This window comes from Pagrus pagrus (genome assembly GCF_965226575.1).
Source record: "Pagrus pagrus genome assembly, chromosome: 12".
Lineage (NCBI taxonomy): Eukaryota > Metazoa > Chordata > Actinopteri > Spariformes > Sparidae > Pagrus > Pagrus pagrus.
In genome coordinates this window covers 31,603,447-31,622,227 of record NC_140196.1, presented here as the reverse complement: position 1 = coordinate 31,622,227, position 18,781 = coordinate 31,603,447, and the positions used below count along the sequence as shown (strand labels likewise).

General features: G+C 42.1%; 1 protein-coding gene across 2 annotated transcripts in view; it reads right to left on the bottom strand.

The window, feature by feature from the left end:
- Window positions 1-18: 18 nt before the first annotated feature.
- The window catches only part of agla (amylo-alpha-1, 6-glucosidase, 4-alpha-glucanotransferase a), a 77,734-nt gene continuing 58,971 nt past the window's right edge, over window positions 19-18,781 (bottom strand). For both annotated transcript variants that reach the window (XM_084368529.1, XM_084368528.1), the window contains exons 25-35: window positions 16,187-16,289; window positions 15,913-16,036; window positions 14,737-14,838; window positions 14,425-14,536; window positions 13,201-13,336; window positions 12,819-12,931; window positions 12,507-12,718; window positions 12,274-12,371; window positions 3,461-3,548; window positions 2,634-2,767; window positions 19-2,287 (exon numbers count right to left, since the gene is read on the bottom strand). In XM_084368529.1, the coding sequence (XP_084224655.1) occupies window positions 2,170-2,287; window positions 2,634-2,767; window positions 3,461-3,548; window positions 12,274-12,371; window positions 12,507-12,718; window positions 12,819-12,931; window positions 13,201-13,336; window positions 14,425-14,536; window positions 14,737-14,838; window positions 15,913-16,036; window positions 16,187-16,289 (1,340 nt within the window). In that variant the 3' untranslated portion in view covers window positions 19-2,169. The remainder of the gene's footprint in view (window positions 2,288-2,633; window positions 2,768-3,460; window positions 3,549-12,273; window positions 12,372-12,506; window positions 12,719-12,818; window positions 12,932-13,200; window positions 13,337-14,424; window positions 14,537-14,736; window positions 14,839-15,912; window positions 16,037-16,186; window positions 16,290-18,781) is intronic.

The following is an 18,781-nucleotide window of genomic DNA, read 5'->3' as shown; positions in this document are numbered from 1 at the left end:
CAGGCGAGGAGACAACAGCCTGGTTATCTATAACTTTATTCTCTGTCTATGGCAGCTGTAACACTGTGCAGAGTAAACAACAACATTAGAGACACACTGGTAGAATGAATGTGTAACACTGTGCAGAGTAAACAACAACATTAGAGACACACTGGTAGAATGAATGTGTAACACTGTGCAGAGTAAACAACAACATTAGAGACACACTGATGAATGTGTAACACTACAGTTTGAGTTCACAGAGCTTTGCACTCTTCTACATGACTGGACTGTGACTGTAGAGTAACATGGACTTGATTATCCTCCATAATCAATCGGCCGCTGCACAGGCAAATCTTCTCCATCACACATTAATTGCATTGTGCAATAGAAGAATAACAAAAGTGCTGCACTTAATAACACACAACTGAGCTTAATTGTGAGTAGTTTTATTTCTGACCACTGATTTTAGTTTTCAACAAAGTAGTGGCAGCTCAGCTTCACCAGGATAAATGAGTATGTTGTGTTGATGTTTTACACATAGATGTAAGATGCTGTTGTGTTCTGTGCAGGTACCACACTGAGGGAGGATGGGTTCAGTAAACAAGGATCCAAAGAGACTGATGATGTGTTGTGACTGAGTCAGAAAGATTTTAAAACACAAGTGACGTACACAGGAACTTTAATGGTTCATCTTGTTTCTGCTGCTCACCACATTCCTTCTTTTTGAGAGGAACGCTGATGTGTCATGCTTCTTTAAACCTTTTCATATCTAACATCTACAGCTCTAAGACAGCAGAGGGCCATCAGCAGAGATCTACAGCATGGAAACTGAACCTCTGGAAACACCAACACAACACTCATGCACAAAACAGTTTTTCTTGTTAACATTAATACACACTTGAATGATAGAAATATTGAAGTACATCATAAGGCTTGTGGGGAAAATGTGGTGAAATGGGAAACAGCTGGAAGACTGTATTTGTATCAAGGCATCAGGTGGGGGTGCAGCACTGTTAGCTGTATGGAACACACAACTTGCAGTAGTATGTACATGTACTACTGCTACAGCATGTACACAGAGTCACCCTGTGGTGACAGAAGGTGCACACAGTGGCAGGTTGTTGGATTTCAATAAAAAAAAAATTGTTCTAAAATAAAACCTGCTCAGTCGGCAAAAAATATTGTTCTGCCATTATTAGTGAGGCTGCTGGCTGGAGAGACACCAGAGGGCAGTTTCATTTAATTAATTCAAATATTAGTAAATGTATCATTGTTTTTTTCAAATGCAAAAGAAAAAAATCCCTCCAATTCCATTTAAAACCACCAGAACATCACTGGTACCATCTGCAGAGCATCAGTGACATCAGTGAAGTGAGATGAAGTGTTGCTGATATTAATACTTGTGTGAGAATGAACACTGAAGAATACTGACAGCATATCAGCTCAGGAGTTCTTACTAGTTTAAATGAACAGCTCACATTTATATCCAATGGATAATATCTCATTATCAAGACTACATATGGTCTTCACTTTGGATATTTTTACATGGTGATATGACATAAGTGTTTTCATTTCCTGGTTTTAAAGGTTCATTACAGTAAAGTGATGTCATTTTCTGAGCTCACCACACTGATCTACTTGTTCTAACACATAGCGAAGACAGTCAAACTGAAGATTCTACATGAACTAAAATGGGTCATCAGAATCAACATTTATCATGTTAAATTAACTTTTCCCATGTTGTTGCAGAGGCCCACTGGGAGAGCTGGTGACAGACTAAGGGTAGAAACACACAGAGTGGTGAGATGGGCAGGTAGAGATGGGCAGGTAGAGATGGACAGGTAGAGATGGACAGGTAGAGATGGACTGGTAGAGATGGACAGGTAGAGATGGGCAGGTAGAGATGGACAGGTAGAGATTGACAGGTAGAGATGGGCAGGTAGAGATGGACAGGTAGAGATGGACAGGTAGAGATGGACAGGTAGGCAAGGCAAATTTCAAACGGATTACTGTGAGCTGACAGAAAGGAAATTGTGGTGCTGTAATCCTGTCATGTATTTATCGTATGTAATTTGAAGCAGGTGTAGCTGCTCACTGAATGCAGACTGTGGGAAGTGATGTGTGTTTCTTCTCCAAGTCCAAGAATTTTCCTTCAGAATCACGTCAGGGGGACGGGCTGATGCCCATTTAGAGGTCGTAGAGGACCTCCAGCACAGTGGCTAGAGACCAGGCCTGGGTCTCACAGCTGAACGGGCAGTACTGGCCATTCTCATTGGTCAGCTCTGGCAGACCCTTCCATGGAGACCTGAGAAGACACCAACAATTAAATGACTCAGCTCACTTACAGATAAGTTAGTGTAGCTTTCACTCATTCTGAATGTGTTTCTCTAAATGGTGCAGCACATTCATGTACTGTGAACTGCTTCAACAATATCGACAGTGGAATATCACATTGTTTTTCATCATACATTTTTCATTGTTAAATAAAAAAAGAACTATCACCTGATATTTCATGATCAGTTATTACATTTGACAAATATGAGATGAAAAGAAGGAGGAATCATGTCCCGTCATTACTGTGCTGGTTTGAAAATGTTCAGGATGGTACTGCTGATGTGAAATAGAGGTGGATGAACAGGTGACAGTCGTACCTCTCCAGGTGGGTGTAATGTCGGGACAGAACATTTTTCACCAGGGTGACTGTTGTGTTGTAGGCTTCTTCTCCCAGCTTCTTGGCAAAGTAGAGTTTAGCACGCAGGAAGTATCCAACTGGCCACAGCCACTCCTACTCACACAAACACACACAGAAACACATACTGACACTTAGTTTTGTGCTGTGAGAAAAAAAAAAATTAAATCTGAGTTTTCATAACAGCTGATGACGCATGCCCTAGGACCCTCTCACTGGCCGCTCCATCTCCTTGTCGAAAGCCCTGTTAATATGCTGCTGCAGATAACAGGAAACATCCATCAACATCAAGTTGATTTACATGTTGGGGAAAAACTTCTTCAAAGATATAAGTTCAAGTGAGGACAGCTTGTTTACTACTCCACTGACTGAGCTCAGGTGAACAAGGTCAGCCAGCCAACTCAGCTGCAAAAGCAAAACACACATTCCAAAACATATTGTGATAAACACCCTAAATTATCCCTGATAAACATGTCAAACCATGTTTTATCAATACATTTGAAGCATGCAACATTTGTTATCTGTACTGTGTATTAAAGAAGAGGATCAGGACCACAGTGAAAGATTCTGTGTTTAAGCCCAGATTTCTGATTCTGATATTAAAGTTCTGAAATTAATTCTAAGAACACAAATACATTTCACAATGACCCTGACCCCTCACAGAATATGTCTGGCTGCTGGTGAGAACAAGTTGATTTCAGCGACCTGATCCTGTCTGTCTATCATCTAAAGGGACTTCAGGTGGTTGATAAGCTGATGTGTTAAAGTACAACAGTGTGTCACACTCACTGGTCCTTGGTGGTAGTTAAAGCCTTTTGCCAGGTTGTAGTTGTCGTTGTCCAGAGCGTTGTCATAGACACCACAGTACACCATGTCACTGAGAGGACAACACAAAGACGAAGTCAGTGACCGTCTGAACATGAAACAATGTTTTATTATATAAAGACACTTCCACTGCTGCTCCACTGCTGTATATATAGACACATAGATACGTTTATGACTATATATATATATATATATATATATATATATATATATTTACATACAGTGGTGGAAAAAAGTTTTCGGACACCCTTAAAATTTTACACAATCTCAAATATTATCATGAAATATTTGTGGAAAAATCTTTTTTGTGTTTCAAAAGGTGTGGCTGCATTAGACCGACAAAAAACAATATAAATTATATATTTTTTTGTTTATTGTTTACAAGAAAAACTAACAAAACTAAATTCTTGACAGTTTCAATATGTCAGTTCACAACATTGTTGGGGTCAAAGTCAACAAATAACAGAGAATGTGTTCAAAACTGAACAAAAAATAAATAAACCATCACATCATCAAATTAATATTTAGTAGCCCTGCCATTAGCACGCAGTAGAGCTCTGATCCTGGCTGGCATGTTCCCCACGAGCCTTTCACACTGTTGAGGGGTAATCTTGTCCCATTCTTCTTGAATTACTGCTTTTAATTCTTCTAAATTCTTTGGTTTACGCTTTGAAACAGACCTTTTGATAATCCACCACAGATTTTCAATGGGGCTCATGTCCGGGGATTGAGCTGGCCACTCTAAGACCTGGATTCTGTTCTCCTGCAGCCAAGTTCTACTGGCCCTGGATGTGTGGCAAGGGGCATTATCCTGTTGAAACATCCAGTTTTGACCTCGACGGAACAGTGCATGTGCAGAAGGGAGCATGTGGGTTTCGAGAATGGCACAATACTTGGCAGAGTTCAATGTGCCATCACAGACAGTGAGATGACCAACACCATCAGCACTCATGCATCCCCAAACCATGACACTGCCTCCACCATGCTTGACAGTAGGTACTGAACATGCTGTACATGCTGGAGATAATGCTTCACCTGGCCTTCTACGTACTCTCACATTAGCAGGAGGAAGATAAAGCTGGAAACTGGACTCATCTGAACACAGAATCTTCTTCCAATTCCTGACTGTCCAGTTCTTGTGTGCTTGGGCCCAACGACGCCGAGCTAACCTCTGTCTCTCATTGATCAGGGGCTTCTTGACAGCCCTGTAGGACCTAAAGCCATGATCTAAAAGTCGGCCACATACAGTGCGGGTGGAACACTGGACACCAGTTTGGTTTGACCACTGCTGCTGAAGCTCCTGTGATGTCATTCGGCGGTTTTCCCTGCACATGTGGATCAGGATGCGGTCATTTCTTGCTGAAGAAACTCTTGGGGACTTCGGGTTTGACGAGCTAGGCGATGGCAGCATAGGAAAGTTGCTCCCGACATTTAAAAGTAAAAATTGCCCACAACAACTCGAATACATTGAAAACAGTTGAATTTATGAGTGTGGGCTTCGGGAATGCCTAAATATCAGTCGAAAGAGTTCATGCAGTCGGAATTAACGTTAATTGAGAGAGATGAAGTTAGCCAGGAGCTCCAAGCTAGCAACGAAATGGAGGGCATGGACCCGGACCACGACCAGGAGAAGTCGGAAGAAGCAGGTCTGGGCCTTATACTGAAAGAACTAAGGGAGTTTAGGAAGGACAACAGTCAGCAGCTGAAAGAGATCCGTGAAGAAATAAATAAAACTAATACTAGAATGGAGGAGGCGGAAAAGAGGATCGACACGGCCGAAACTCGAATACAAGTGACGGAAGATGCGGTTACGGAGCTGCTGAAACTGCAGATACACCTGGATGCAAAGCTGACCGATCTCGAGGGTCGCTCCAGAAGAGAGAACGTCAGAATCCACGGAGTTAAAGAGGGCGCGGAGGAGGACTCTCCATCGATGGTGGGTTATGTCGAGCGTTTGCTGCGGGAGGGCCTGAGGCTCCAGACCTCCTTTGAGCTCCGAGTAGAGAGAGCTCGCCGCGCTCTGACACCGAAGCCGCCACCCGGAGCTCCACTGAGGTCCATTGTGGCTAAATTGTCAAGCTACAGGATGAAAGAGGAGTTACTGAAGCTGGCCTGGCAAAAGCGGGGATTTCAACTTCACGGAAAAAGTGTTAATCTGGATCACGACTACGCGCCTGATGTGTTGAAAAAGCGAAAGGAATATGCCGAAGCGAAATCAGTACTGAAGGAGAAGAAAATCAGATTTCAAACTCCGTTCCCGGCCCGGTTGAGAGTGTTCTACCCGGAGGGGACAGTGCTGTATGGATCAGCGGAGGAGGCGACCGGAGACATGGCGAAGAGGGGGTTCTCCGTGTCGGTTATTAAACACCCGGAATCTCTGCTGGAGCAGATTCAGAAGTTCACATGGCGAACGAGCAGGAGATCGGGGAACCGGGAGAGAACAGGGAAAGAGAGGAGTTACGTGGAAAAACTACAGGTGTTTAGGCGCCAGGATCCAGCATGATTATAAAACATCTGTGACCCACGGGTTGTTGAAATTCCCGGAGGAGAAGGGGTGAGTTTTTATTCTAAAGAGGAGAGTCCGGGTGAACCGGCTATCAGTAAGAACAGACTGGGAACAAGTACTGTACATTACAGGAACATTTTACAGGCTATAACTAAGAACATACTGTGACGTCGGGAGTCTTGTTTTCCTTTGTCAGACAGCCGGACGGACACTAGAATAAAACTGCAAATGGCTGAGGGCCTTCCCACACCGGCTGGTGAGGGAGGATTCCCCTCAAGGCCCTCTTGTCATCAGGGCCTTATAAGGGTCGAGATGAAGACCTCACTATTGGAAGTTTTTTTTTCATGTCTTACTGTGTTTGTGTTGTTCCTCGTATGGAGGCATGTTTTGCTGCCGTTCCATGCAGCTTTAGGGGTGCTGCCTGTGATACATTCAGTTATTCAGGTAATGGTGATTATTTTTGTGGATGTGAGAGGGTTTTCCTTTTTTATTTCTTCTCAATACTGGACACTAAATGCAAGCAACTAAAATAGCAACTTATAATGTGAATGGTCTAGTCAACCCTATTAAAAGAAGTAAGATTTTGACAAAACTAAAAAGAGACAAAGTTGAGGTGGCGTTTTTGCAAGAAACCCATCTTTCAGACACGGAGCATGCTAAATTAAAACGAATGGGCTTTAAGTATCAGTTCTCATCATCATATGCAAAGGGGCATAGGAGGGGGGTGGCAATATTAATTTCCAGTAAAATTTGTTTTGAGCCCCTATTTGAAAAGAAGGACACAGAAGGAAGATATATGTTTTTGAGAGGGAACTTAAATGGCTCATTGATATCCTTATTGAATATATATGCTCCCCCTAATTCTTATTGGAGTTTCTTTAGTCAAATATTTGAATTAATTGTAACAGAATCTCAAGGTGTATTAATTTGTGGGGGGGATCTCAATATTAGATTATGCCCTAAACTTGATTCATCAAAAATACAGGTAGCTCAGCCCAGTCACCTTAACAAAAGGATCAAATCGGCAATAAAGGATATTGGTTTAGATGTGTGGAGAGAATTAAATCCCTTAAAGAGAGACTATACATACATTTCTAATCCACACTTGTTGTATTCAAGGATTGACTACTTCTTAACCTTTGGTAAAGATTTACACAGGGTTGGTGATTGCGGCATAGGGATTATGGACCTCTTGGACCATAGCCCTCTGTATTTAAAACTAAATCTCGAACAATCCCAGAGAAACACCTTATGGAGATTAAACATACATATATTGAATCATATGAAGGACCAAATTAAGAAGGATATTACCGACTTTTTGGAACAGAATGACAATGGTGAGGTTACACCTCCGATATTGTGGGACGCATGTAAAGCAGTGCTCAGGGGTAAGATAATTGGATACAGTTCCCACTTAAAAAAGAGATAGGCTAAAAGAGCTGAACCAGCTCCAAACAGAATTGGAACAGTTAGAACAAAAACATAAAGACACAAATGATAAGAAAATAGAAGAAGCACTTAAGAAGAAAAAGAATGAAATAGACGAGATTTATACAAGAGATATACAAAAAAAGTTAATATTTACAAAACAGAAGTATTATGAAGGAGGTGGGAAAGCCTGTAAATTGTTATCTTATAAGCTGAAAAAGCAACAGGCAGAGAATTCGATCCATAAAATTAAAAACCCGATGACTAATTTAATACACTATAAATTGGAAGAGATACAGAATAGCTTTACAACATATTTTCAAAGATTATACTCTCAACCTCATGTTGATAGAGGGAAAATGGTAGAATTTTTTGAGAAAATTAATCTTCCTAAATTGAGTAACCAACTTGCAGAAGAAATTACAGAGAAAGAAATAAGAGCAGCCATAGCCCCTGACGGGCTTCCTTCAGAGTGTACTTTCGAATCCCTTTTCACTGGAACGTGGAACAAGGCAGGGTTGTCCAATTAGCCCCCTTTTATTTGCGATTTTTATCGAACCCCTGAGTCAATGGATTATACAAAATAAGAACATTAAAGGAATACATATGAAAGGAGGAGAACAAAAGATTTCCTTGTTTGCGGATGACATACTGATACAGTTATCCAGTCCAGAACAATCTCTAGTACATTTGTTTTCACTTTTAGATCATTACGGATCTTTTTCTGGATATAAGTTAAATGTTTCAAAAACACAAATTCTCAGTTTCAATTACAGTCCCTCAGAAAATGTGAAAAAAAGATATAATTTGAGATGGGAAGCTGAATCCATGAGGTATCTGGGGGTGAATATACCAGCAGATTTGCCAAAACTGTTCTCACTGAATGTTCTCCCCCTGAACAACAAAATCAGGGAGGACATTAGGAGATGGGATTTAATACCATTTCCTAATTTTGGTTCCCGTATTGAATCTGTTAAAATGGTAATCCTGCCGAGGTCATTGTATCTCTTTCAGTCCCTTCCACTAGACATACCTGATCAACAGTTCCAGGAGTGGGATAAACTCATCTCCAGGTACATTTGGCAGGGGCGTCGACCAAGAATCAAACATCAGAATTTATAGTTAGCAAAAAATAAGGGGGGGGGTTGCGCTCCCATGTTTAAAAGACTATTACATTGCAGCTCAGTTGAGACCGTTAGTGTGTTGGTGCAATCCAGAATATAGTGCTAGATGGAAGGAGTTAGAGGGGGACATAACAGCAGAATTCCCAATTCAAGCAGCAATAGGAGATAAGGGTTTGATGAGTAAGTTAACTGATCTGGGAAACCCCTGGATTGGTTTACCACTTAAGCTATGGAATAGGGTAATAATTAAAAAGAACTTCAAAGAGGCGATAAAAATACTGAGATGGTGTGCATTTGATCCAGATTTCATGCCTAAAAATTTGGACGCAAGATTCAAGGCCTGGAAAGCTCATGGACTTACAGCATATTGTATTTTTTTGTATAAGGGGTCAGTGAATAGTTTTCAAAACCTAAAGAGACAATTTGGTCTAAATAATGATGACTTCTTTAGATTCTTACAGGTTCGTCACCATGTTGAACAATTAAGGAAAGAGATTAAACAAGAGCAAGGGGATAGTATTCTACTAAAAGTATTTATGGATGCATATGTTTCAGGCCCAGGCCACAAAACCATCTCAAGACTTTATAGGGGTTTACAACAAACGAAGGGTAGCTCATTGCATGTAAAACAGAAATGGGAGAGGGAAGGAAATCTAGTTTTAAATGAAGAAGATTGGGAACATTTATGTGAGATACAATGGAAAACTTCAAATTCAACACTATGGAGAGAGTTTTGTTGGAAAACCCTTATTAGATTTTTTATCACTCCAGCTCAAAAAAGACACAATTCCACTTCATCTATATGTTGGAGACAATGTGGATGCCTCGAGGCAAATAATTTTCACATATTTTGGTCTTATTCAATATTGTTGCCTTTCTGGCAGGAGGTCCACAACATTTTGCAAAAAGTTTTCCAGACAGACATTACTTTTGAGTTTGTATCATTATATTTAGGAGTTTTACCATCAGAAAACGTCTCCTCTAATGACAAATACTTATTTCAGGTTTTAAGTGCTGCTTCTAGAAAAGCTATAACAAGGAAGTGGCTAAAACTAGAAAAACCTACGGTGGACGAGTGGTTTGACATCATTTATAACATTTTTAAAATGGAAAGAATTACTTTTGCTATAAGGTTAAAACAGGGTCTGTTCTCGAAAAGATGGAAAAGATGGATTAGATATGTCACTCCGGTTCGTCCATCGTTTGTCTAGTACCAGGTCTTATATCCATTTCCTTTTGTCATCTATGTTTTTCTGTGTCAACCCTTATGCATCAGTATTTAAAATTATTATTATTTTTTTGTCCCCCTCTAATATATATTAATATATATTATATAATATATATATATATATATATTGAATCGTGGATGTATTACTGAGCTATTCAGATGTAATATACAGATGAATGGATGAGATTGGTGAAGTGATATGTAAATGAACATGTGAACCATGAAAATCACAATAAAAAAAGAATTGAAAAAAAAAAAAGAAGAAACCCTTGGACGCCCAGATCTTGGTTTGTCTTCCAAGCTGTTGGTTTGTCTGTATTTCTGCAGAGTGTATCCAACTGCTGAAGGACTGCATCTGCACTTCCTGGCTATCTGGCGGCAGCTGTACCCTTCCTGGCTGAGAATCTTTATCTTCAGGCGTGTTTCCTGCGCTAGGTTCCTTGTTTTAGCCATTTTTGTCTCTGAAGAACTTTCAAATGTGCTGGCTTTATATAGACACTAAGCACGGCAACAATAATTGTGTCCTTTAATAAAAAGTCCCAATGCTCAAAATTTCTTATGTATTTTTATGGAACCAGTCAATTTTAAGTTTTTAATGGCTTTTTTAGGATTTGATAGTATTTTGGCTGTGACTTTACTAAAAGAAATTGCACTTGAAGACCTAAGAGTGATTCATAATGTAATATTTCACAAATGCATGGGGTGTCCCAAAACTTTTTTCCACCACTATATATATATATACATTTACATGCACACATATACAGTACAGACCAAAAGTTTGGACACACCTTCTCATTCAAAGAGTTTTCTTTATTTTCATGACTATGAAAATTGTAGATTGATTCACTGAAGGCATCAAAACTATGAATTAACACATGTGGAATTATATACTTAACAAAAAAGTGTGAAACAACTGAAAATATGTCTTATATTCTAGGTTCTTCAAAGTAGCCACCTTTTGCTTTGATTACTGCTTCGCACACTCTTGGCATTCTCTTGATGAGCTTCAAGAGGTAGTCACCTGAAATGGTCTTCCAACAGTCTTGAAGGAGTTCCCAGAGATGCTTAGCACTTGTTGGCCCTTTTGCCTTCACTCTGCGGTCCAGCTCACCCCAAACCATCTCGATTGGGTTCAGGTCCGGTGACTATGGAGGCCAGGTCATCTGGCGCAGCACCCCATCACTCTCCTTCTTGGTCAAATAACCCTTACACAGCCTGGAGGTGTGTTTGGGGTCATTGTCCTGTTGAAAAATAAATGATGGTCCAACTAAACGCAAACCGGATGGAATAGCATGCCGCTGCAAGATGCTGTGGTAGCCATGCTGGTTCAGTATGCCTTCAATTTTGAATAAATCCCCAACAGTGTCACCAGCAAAGCACCCCCACACCATCACACCTCCTCCTCCATGCTTCACGGTGGGAACCAGGCATGTAGAGTCCATCCGTTCACCTTTTCTGCGTCGCACAAAGACACGGTGGTTGGAACCAAAGATCTCAAATTTGGACTCATCAGACCAAAGCACAGATTTTCCACTGGTCTAATGTCCATTCCTTGTGTTCTTTAGCCCAAACAAGTCTCTTCTGCTTGTTGCCTGTCCTTAGCAGTGGTTTCCTAGCAGCTATTCTACCATGAAGGCCTGATTCACACAGTCTCCTCTTAACAGTTGTTCTAGAGATGTGTCTGCTGCTAGAACTCTGTATGGCATTGACCTGGTCTCTAATCTGAGCTGCTGTTAACCTGCGATTTCTGAGGCTGGTGACTCGGATGAACTTATCCTCCGCAGCAGAGGTGACTCTTGGTCTTCCTTTCCTGGGGCGGTCCTCATGTGAGCCAGTTTCTTTGTAGCGCTTGATGGTTTTTGCGACTGCACTTGGGGACACTTTCAAAGTTTTCCCAATTTTTCGGACTGACTGACCTTCATTTCTTAAAGTAATGATGGCCACTCGTTTTTCTTTACTTAGCTGCTTTTTTCTTGCCATAATACAAATTCTAACAGTCTATTCAGTAGGACTATCAGCTGTGTATCCACCTGACTTCTGCACAACACAACTGATGGTCCCAACCCCATTTATAAGGCAAGAAATCCCACTTATTAAACCTGACAGGGCACACCTGTGAAGTGAAAACCATTTCAGGTGACTACCTCTTGAAGCTCATCAAGAGAATGCAGAGTGTGTGCAAAGCAGTAATCAGAGCAAAAGGTGGCTACTTTGAAGAAACTAGAATATAAGGCGTATTTTCAGTTGTTTTACACTTTTTTGTTAAGTACATATTTCCACATGTGTTAATTCATAGTTTTGATGCCTTCAGTGTGAATCTACAATGTCAATAGTCATGAAAAGAAAGGAAACTCATTGAATGAGAAGGTGTGTCAAAACTTTTGGTCTGTACTGTATATACACACATATATACACACACATATATATGTGTGTATATGTGTGTGTGTGTGTGTGTGTGTGTGTGTGTGTGTGTGTGTGTGTGTGTACATACTCAGGGTCAAGTGTCTTCATTCCCAGTGGTCCCAGTAGTTTCTTCTCAGCCGCCTCCAGAGCCATCCAGGCTCTCTCCACTGTAAACAGCTCTGGAGCCTTTAAACACAGACATCATCATGTCAAGCAGCCACTCACAACTCTACTCATTCACACACTCAGACCAAAGAGCCAATAAAGTAACACACAGTTAGAGCTGATTGAGACAGCGGGTTGCAGGTTCACTCTGCTTACCACCACCATGGCAATAGTGAAGTTGGGTCTCAGCTGGTAGTCACACCAGGGACTGGAGGCTCCGTAGCTGTCCTTGTAGATGCCTTTTTTATGCACCAGATCAGGGTGTTTCTCATTGGGGTCATCTGGGGCCCCAGAAACCCAATACACTGTTTCAAAGGACTGCTGGAGCTGCTGGTTCCACTGGGAGTAAGAGATGAACACTTCTTTACCTGGAACACAGAGGAAAGGGTTAATTACCGATGGCTGATATTTATTTAACAGAGATACGGGTAAAACCTCAGTGTTTATGTCAGCGTGTGTGTGTAATACCATCTCTGTGTACTTTAGCTCCATCATAAGGGAACAGTCCTTTGGCATGGAGCTCCACCACCCAGCGAACAGCTGACTTACTGAGACCAACTATCTCCACTGCAGCGCCATCTCTGGGGACAGTGATACAAAACACGAGTTAGTAGAGAGGCACTGATCGACTGGCCAGAGAACAGCATCAGATGTGTTTCAGCGTGATCTGACACTGTGCCGGTCAGATTTGTGCATTTATGCATTTGGGCTTTTTACTGTTGTACGGAACCATGACACCTATATCAAGGTTTGAATCAAACTGACTTCTGTGCACCCTTACACCCCTAGCTGTTACTATTCAAACAGATGTGAGGGACTGTGTGTGTGTGTGTGTGTTTGTGTGTGTTACCTCGGAGTAGCAGGCATGCCTTTGTTCCTCGCTCTCTCACTCTCTCCCATTTTGTCCATCCACGTGCCGCAGTTAAAGCGGTTTCCTCCAGTCACAAGCCCTGTGGTTGGATCCACCTTAGCAGCCACGTTGAAGCCTGTGATGGAGTAGAAGAGCTCAGAAACATTGTGGTCGATACTGATGAGTTCTGAAAGCTGCTGCTGTAAATGGATCTAAAGTAGAGGTTAGATTCTCTGCCCAAGCCCGGGTCAATATTTCCCGCCACTATCCCCGGGCCGGGTCGGGCCGGGCCGGGCCCTTGATCAAGCATTTGTGCTTTGTTTTTTTTTGTTTTTTTTAAATCATTACTTTATTCATTTGCGATCCATTCCATTCTGAATAAGCAAACAATGCAGTTTACATGCTTCGTCCTTGTTGCATTATTCATTAAGATAATTCTAAACAGACTTCTGTAGTTCAAACAACTCGGATGTCCACTGTAACATGTGCTGGTGAAGGGGAAGGTGATGGTCCACTTTAGTGCGGGTGGCTCCTGTTACTCAAGAGACGGCAGGCAACGTGGGGGTTTCCGCACGGCACTTTTATTCATAATACTGACCATACCATGCCAGGTCTCTACGGCAATAGATGTTACAGGCATACATGCAAACAAACACAGACCGAGGTTCTTGCACCAACACTTTACAAAATAAAGACAAAATAAAATGGGGAGTCTTCGCTCTGTCGGCAGTATCCTTTCTAATGGGAAACGGAAGTACAGCTCCTCTTCTTCATCGTACAGGTTACATTACCCACTAAACAAAAGGAGGCGCCACCTAGTGGCGCTACATTGAATAACTCTGACTGTTACACCACGTATTAAAAAATTGTCGGGTTTAAATCAGGCTCGGGCTCATAATTACAGTTAATGTGTCGGGCCGGGCCAGGCTCAGAAAAACATGCATGGGCTCGGGTAGGGTCGGGCTTGATTTTTTGGGCCCGATCTAAGCTTTAATCTAAAGTCTCTCCTGTGGCTCCGTGTAGGACCAGAAAATCACCCGTTAAGTTTGTTTGTGCTGTAAAGAATTACTGTACATTATTCCCTGACATCAAGGCACCTCCATCATCATCTTATATTAATGTCACATGTTTAGTTTTACACACACACACACACACACACACACACACACACACACACACACACACACACACACACACACACACACACACACACACCTGTCCTACCTTCATCTCTCATATTCATGTCTATCTTGGGACCAGCATTTCTCTCTCTGAAGGAAATTCCCTCCAGGTGGCGCTGCAGAGCCTCTTGGATCACATCATACAGAAACTGCTCCTGCACACAGACACACATGCACACACACACACACACACACACACACACGATTTAAATGAGTTTGGACATTTTAAATGTGGGTGATTTCTAATGGTGGTACGAAGAAAGAAACTGTGGCAGACAGCAGAGCACGCTGCAGATCTATCTGTGTGTGTGTGTGTGTGTGTGTGTGTGTGTGTGTGTGTCTTAGCTGTACATACCACCTCCCCAGGTTTGCAGGGTTCACAATCATCAGTCGGGTACATGCGTGTGACGGGGCAGCTAAGTATTTCATGACCTTGAGGGACGTGGGTAGCATAGTCCTGAACAAAAGCACATTGTAAGTATTATCAACTATTTATATATCACCAATTCACAACCAAAGTTATGTTATGACACTTTTCAAAATGGAGCAGGTCTAAACCTTACTCTCTAATTCATTTACAATGACCCAATGTTTTCTCTTGGTGGCTGTGGCCAGAAAAAACTGCCTTTAATGAATGACTTACTATAATTATATGACATAACAGTTTGACAACACAAGCAACATGATGGAGCAGCCTGATGAATGTGGAACTGCAGGTAAGAAAGATTTATACAAGTTTATAACTTAAATATCATGAAACTGGTATTTTAAACATATATAATTTATCTCACCTAACATCAGCCATTTTGTAGTTCCATGTGCATGTACAGGACACATGCACATTCACACATGTATGTGTCCTATACATGTACATGTATAGTAATGCACAGGAAGTATTCTTTCAGTTTGGGGTGAATAAACCCTCGGTCAAACTCACGTGAATTACGTGAGGGGAAATTCTCTTCTCTTTATGTGTGAACACAGGTTGCTTGTTGAACTGTTAGCTAGTTTGGTAGCGTCCAGCTAGGTGGGCTTAACTAGACTCGCTTCAGCCCCACCTGCGCTCCACCTGTTTGCCCATCTTTGATTTGCCGTGATTTAGGTGGAGTCAGGAGCTGTCAGGAGCTGCCAAGATGGCGACGGCCTGTACCGCCCACTTTGAGCTTCATTCTGTGAGTCACCATCACTGTGACAGTCCACTATCTTATCCAGTCAGTGGTCTATCTCTGTAGAGATCCTGTCTGTTATATTGCCACTTGGATTAACAACCTCAGCCTGCCAATGGCAAAAACAAGCACTTTAAGAGGACTTCCTTAATGGTTGCCTTAAAGAATTACATTGCAGCCATTGCAGCCCATGTTGATCCTGACAGCTGAGGCAATCTACTGGACTACTTCCAAAACTTTTTGAACCTTTTACTTATTTACCGACTAAAATATGTCAACAGGTTTAAAAATACAGCAATTCTTGGTTTTATGTATTTACACTCCTTTACCTCCCTCTCTCCATCTATCTCCCCATGACCTCCTACCTGGATGCACTGCAGCCACCACCATACAGCATCACGACAGTTGTATCTGGCACAGCGACCCTCTCCCAGCAGGTTGGGGATCAAACCATGACGCAGTGTCCCAGCAAAGGCCAGGATGATGTTACTATGGCAACCATGAGACAGAATGGCTCATTTGAGTTTAGTTTGTGTGCTGTTATGAATCTGATGGCCAGTTAAATAATGCTCATATTCAAAAGAAAAGGCCAGTGAAGCAACTCTACACACACAGACACACACACACACGCCTACGTACCGAGCCTCAGTGTGTCTCCCAGTGAGCAGCATGAGTCCTCTGAGAGCGATGAACGTGTCTCTGCCCCAGCAACGGAAAATACCAGACGAGAAGTGAGGGAGACCTGAAGAATATTGATTAGTCTGTTACTGTATATATGTATGTTATACAGTCCTGGTCCAAAGTTTACATCCATGTCAGTCTTCAGCCCCAATGATTCCTACAGCTCTCATGTTTCTGTGATGAATGAGTGGAACACAAACTACTTCATTGAAGTTTGATTCAATAATTAGGGCCCGAGCACGAATCTCGTGCGAGGACCTATTGTATCTGTAAGGATTATTATTAGTTAATCCGAGCACGAATCTCGTGCGAGGACCTATTGTATCTGCTAGGATTATTTATTATTAGGGCCCCGAGCACGAATCTCGTGCGAGGACCTATTGTATCTGTAAGGATTATTTATTAGGGCCCGAGCACGAATCTCGTGCGAGGACCTATTGTATCTGCTAGGATTATTTATTAGGGCCCGAGCACGAATCTCGTGCGAGGACCTATTGCATCTGCTAGGATTATTTATTAGTGCCCGAGCACGAATCTCGTGCGAGGACCTATTGTATCTGTAAGGATTCTTTATTATTATTCTTTTTCTTCCTTCCTCGAGATTGCATATTTGGCGGCCTGAACATACCCCAAAACTCACCAAACTCGGAACATATGTGCGCGCCGCTATCTGAATTCAAAATGACTGGGGGTAGGTGTGGCCAGGGGACTCCATGGCGCCACCTAACGTCGATTTGTCCCCGCAACATTTTTCTCGGATCCTCATGAAATTCGCAGGACTCATGGGTCTCAAGGATTTAGGCTGGAATTATTTTTGTCAGATTTTTAGCTGCAACAGGAAGTCGGCCATCTTGAATGGTGTGCTGCGATTTTCATTTTTCCAACAATGCTTTTGGGGCTTTAGGATGTTCATAGACTCACCAATTTACCGTGTAGCTTCTTACCCATGAGTACGTTTTTTTCGATACCACAACTGCCCTCATGCACAGCACGAAAGCTCAGTAGCGCCCCCTAACGCAACCCTTATGGCTTTTCCCATTCATTTTTTTATTTTTTCTATGCTTTGTACTTTAGTTAACTGGTCCAACAGATTTAACGCCACAGACTTCACACTCACTATATATCATCTTCAGACCTTGATAATGAAAAGTTGTAAAAAGCTTTCACCTACGTTATTCCTCGTGGGCGTGGCAGTGCGTTCAATTGCGATGACCCCCTTATGGCTATTCCCATTCTGTAGGAATCCTTTTCTAAGCCTCGTACATTAACTAACTCCTCCTACAGATTTTACACCACATACTTCACATTCGCTCAGTAGCATCCTCATACCTTGATGATGAAAAGTTGTGCTCAGCTTTTGCCTACGTCATTCCTGGTGGGCGTGGTGATACGGTTTATTTCAATGACCCCCTTATGGCTTTTCCCATTCTATACGGACCCAAGTTCTATGGCTTGTAGTTTCACTTTCTTTTCCTACAGATTTAAAACCACAGACTTCACATTCACTCAGTAGCATCCTCATACCTTCAACAGCCTGCGTTGTATCTGGTGGGCGTGGCCGTGAGGTCAATTTAAATCCTTCGCCATCAAACAGTAAGTCCTGATAACTTCAACATACAATTGCCCATCTGCATCAAATTGCTCACACATGTAGAGGGGCTGGCCATGAATAAGTCTATGCATCAATACTGCGTCATATCCATAGCGCCACCCACTGGACACAGGAAGTCACTGAATATGTCACTGTTTTGTTTTCAGTGACACGGATCCCATTTAGGTAGGACATTTCCACAGGCAACGGGCAAGCACACATCCGGGCGCACAGGCCTCCGATGGCGCCACAGCCAAACGTACGTGGGGGGCGGGCCCGTTCATCACTGCTTGCAGTTTTAATTAGGGCCCGAGCACGAATCTCGTGCGAGGACCTATTGTATCTGCTAGGATTATTTATTATTATTATTAGGGCCCGAGCATGAATCTCGTGCGAGGACCTATTGTATCTGTAAGGATTATTTATTAGGGCTCGAGCACGAATCTCGTGCGAGGACCTATTGTATCTGCTAGGATTATTTATTATTAGGGCCCAAGCACGAATCTCGTGCGAGGACCTATTGTATCTGTAAGGATTATTAGGGCCCGAGCACGAATCTCGTGCGAGGACCTATTGTATCTGTAAGGATTATTTATTATTAGGGCCCGAGCACGAATCTCGTGCGAGGACCTATTGTATCTGCTAGAATTATTTATTATTATTAGGGCCCGAGCACGAATCTCGTGCGAGGACCTATTGTATCTGCTAGGATTATTTATATTATTATTATTATTATTAGGGCCCGAGCACGAATCTCGTGCGAGGAACTATTGTATCTGTAAGGATTATTTATTATTATTATTATTATTATTATTATTTTTTGTCTGTCCCCAAGATCGCATATTTGGCGGCCTGAACATGCCCCAAAACTCACCAAACTTGAAACATACGTCACATGTGGTGAAATATTTGATAATTCAACATGATTGGGGGTGGGTGTGGCCAGGGGACTCCATAGCGCC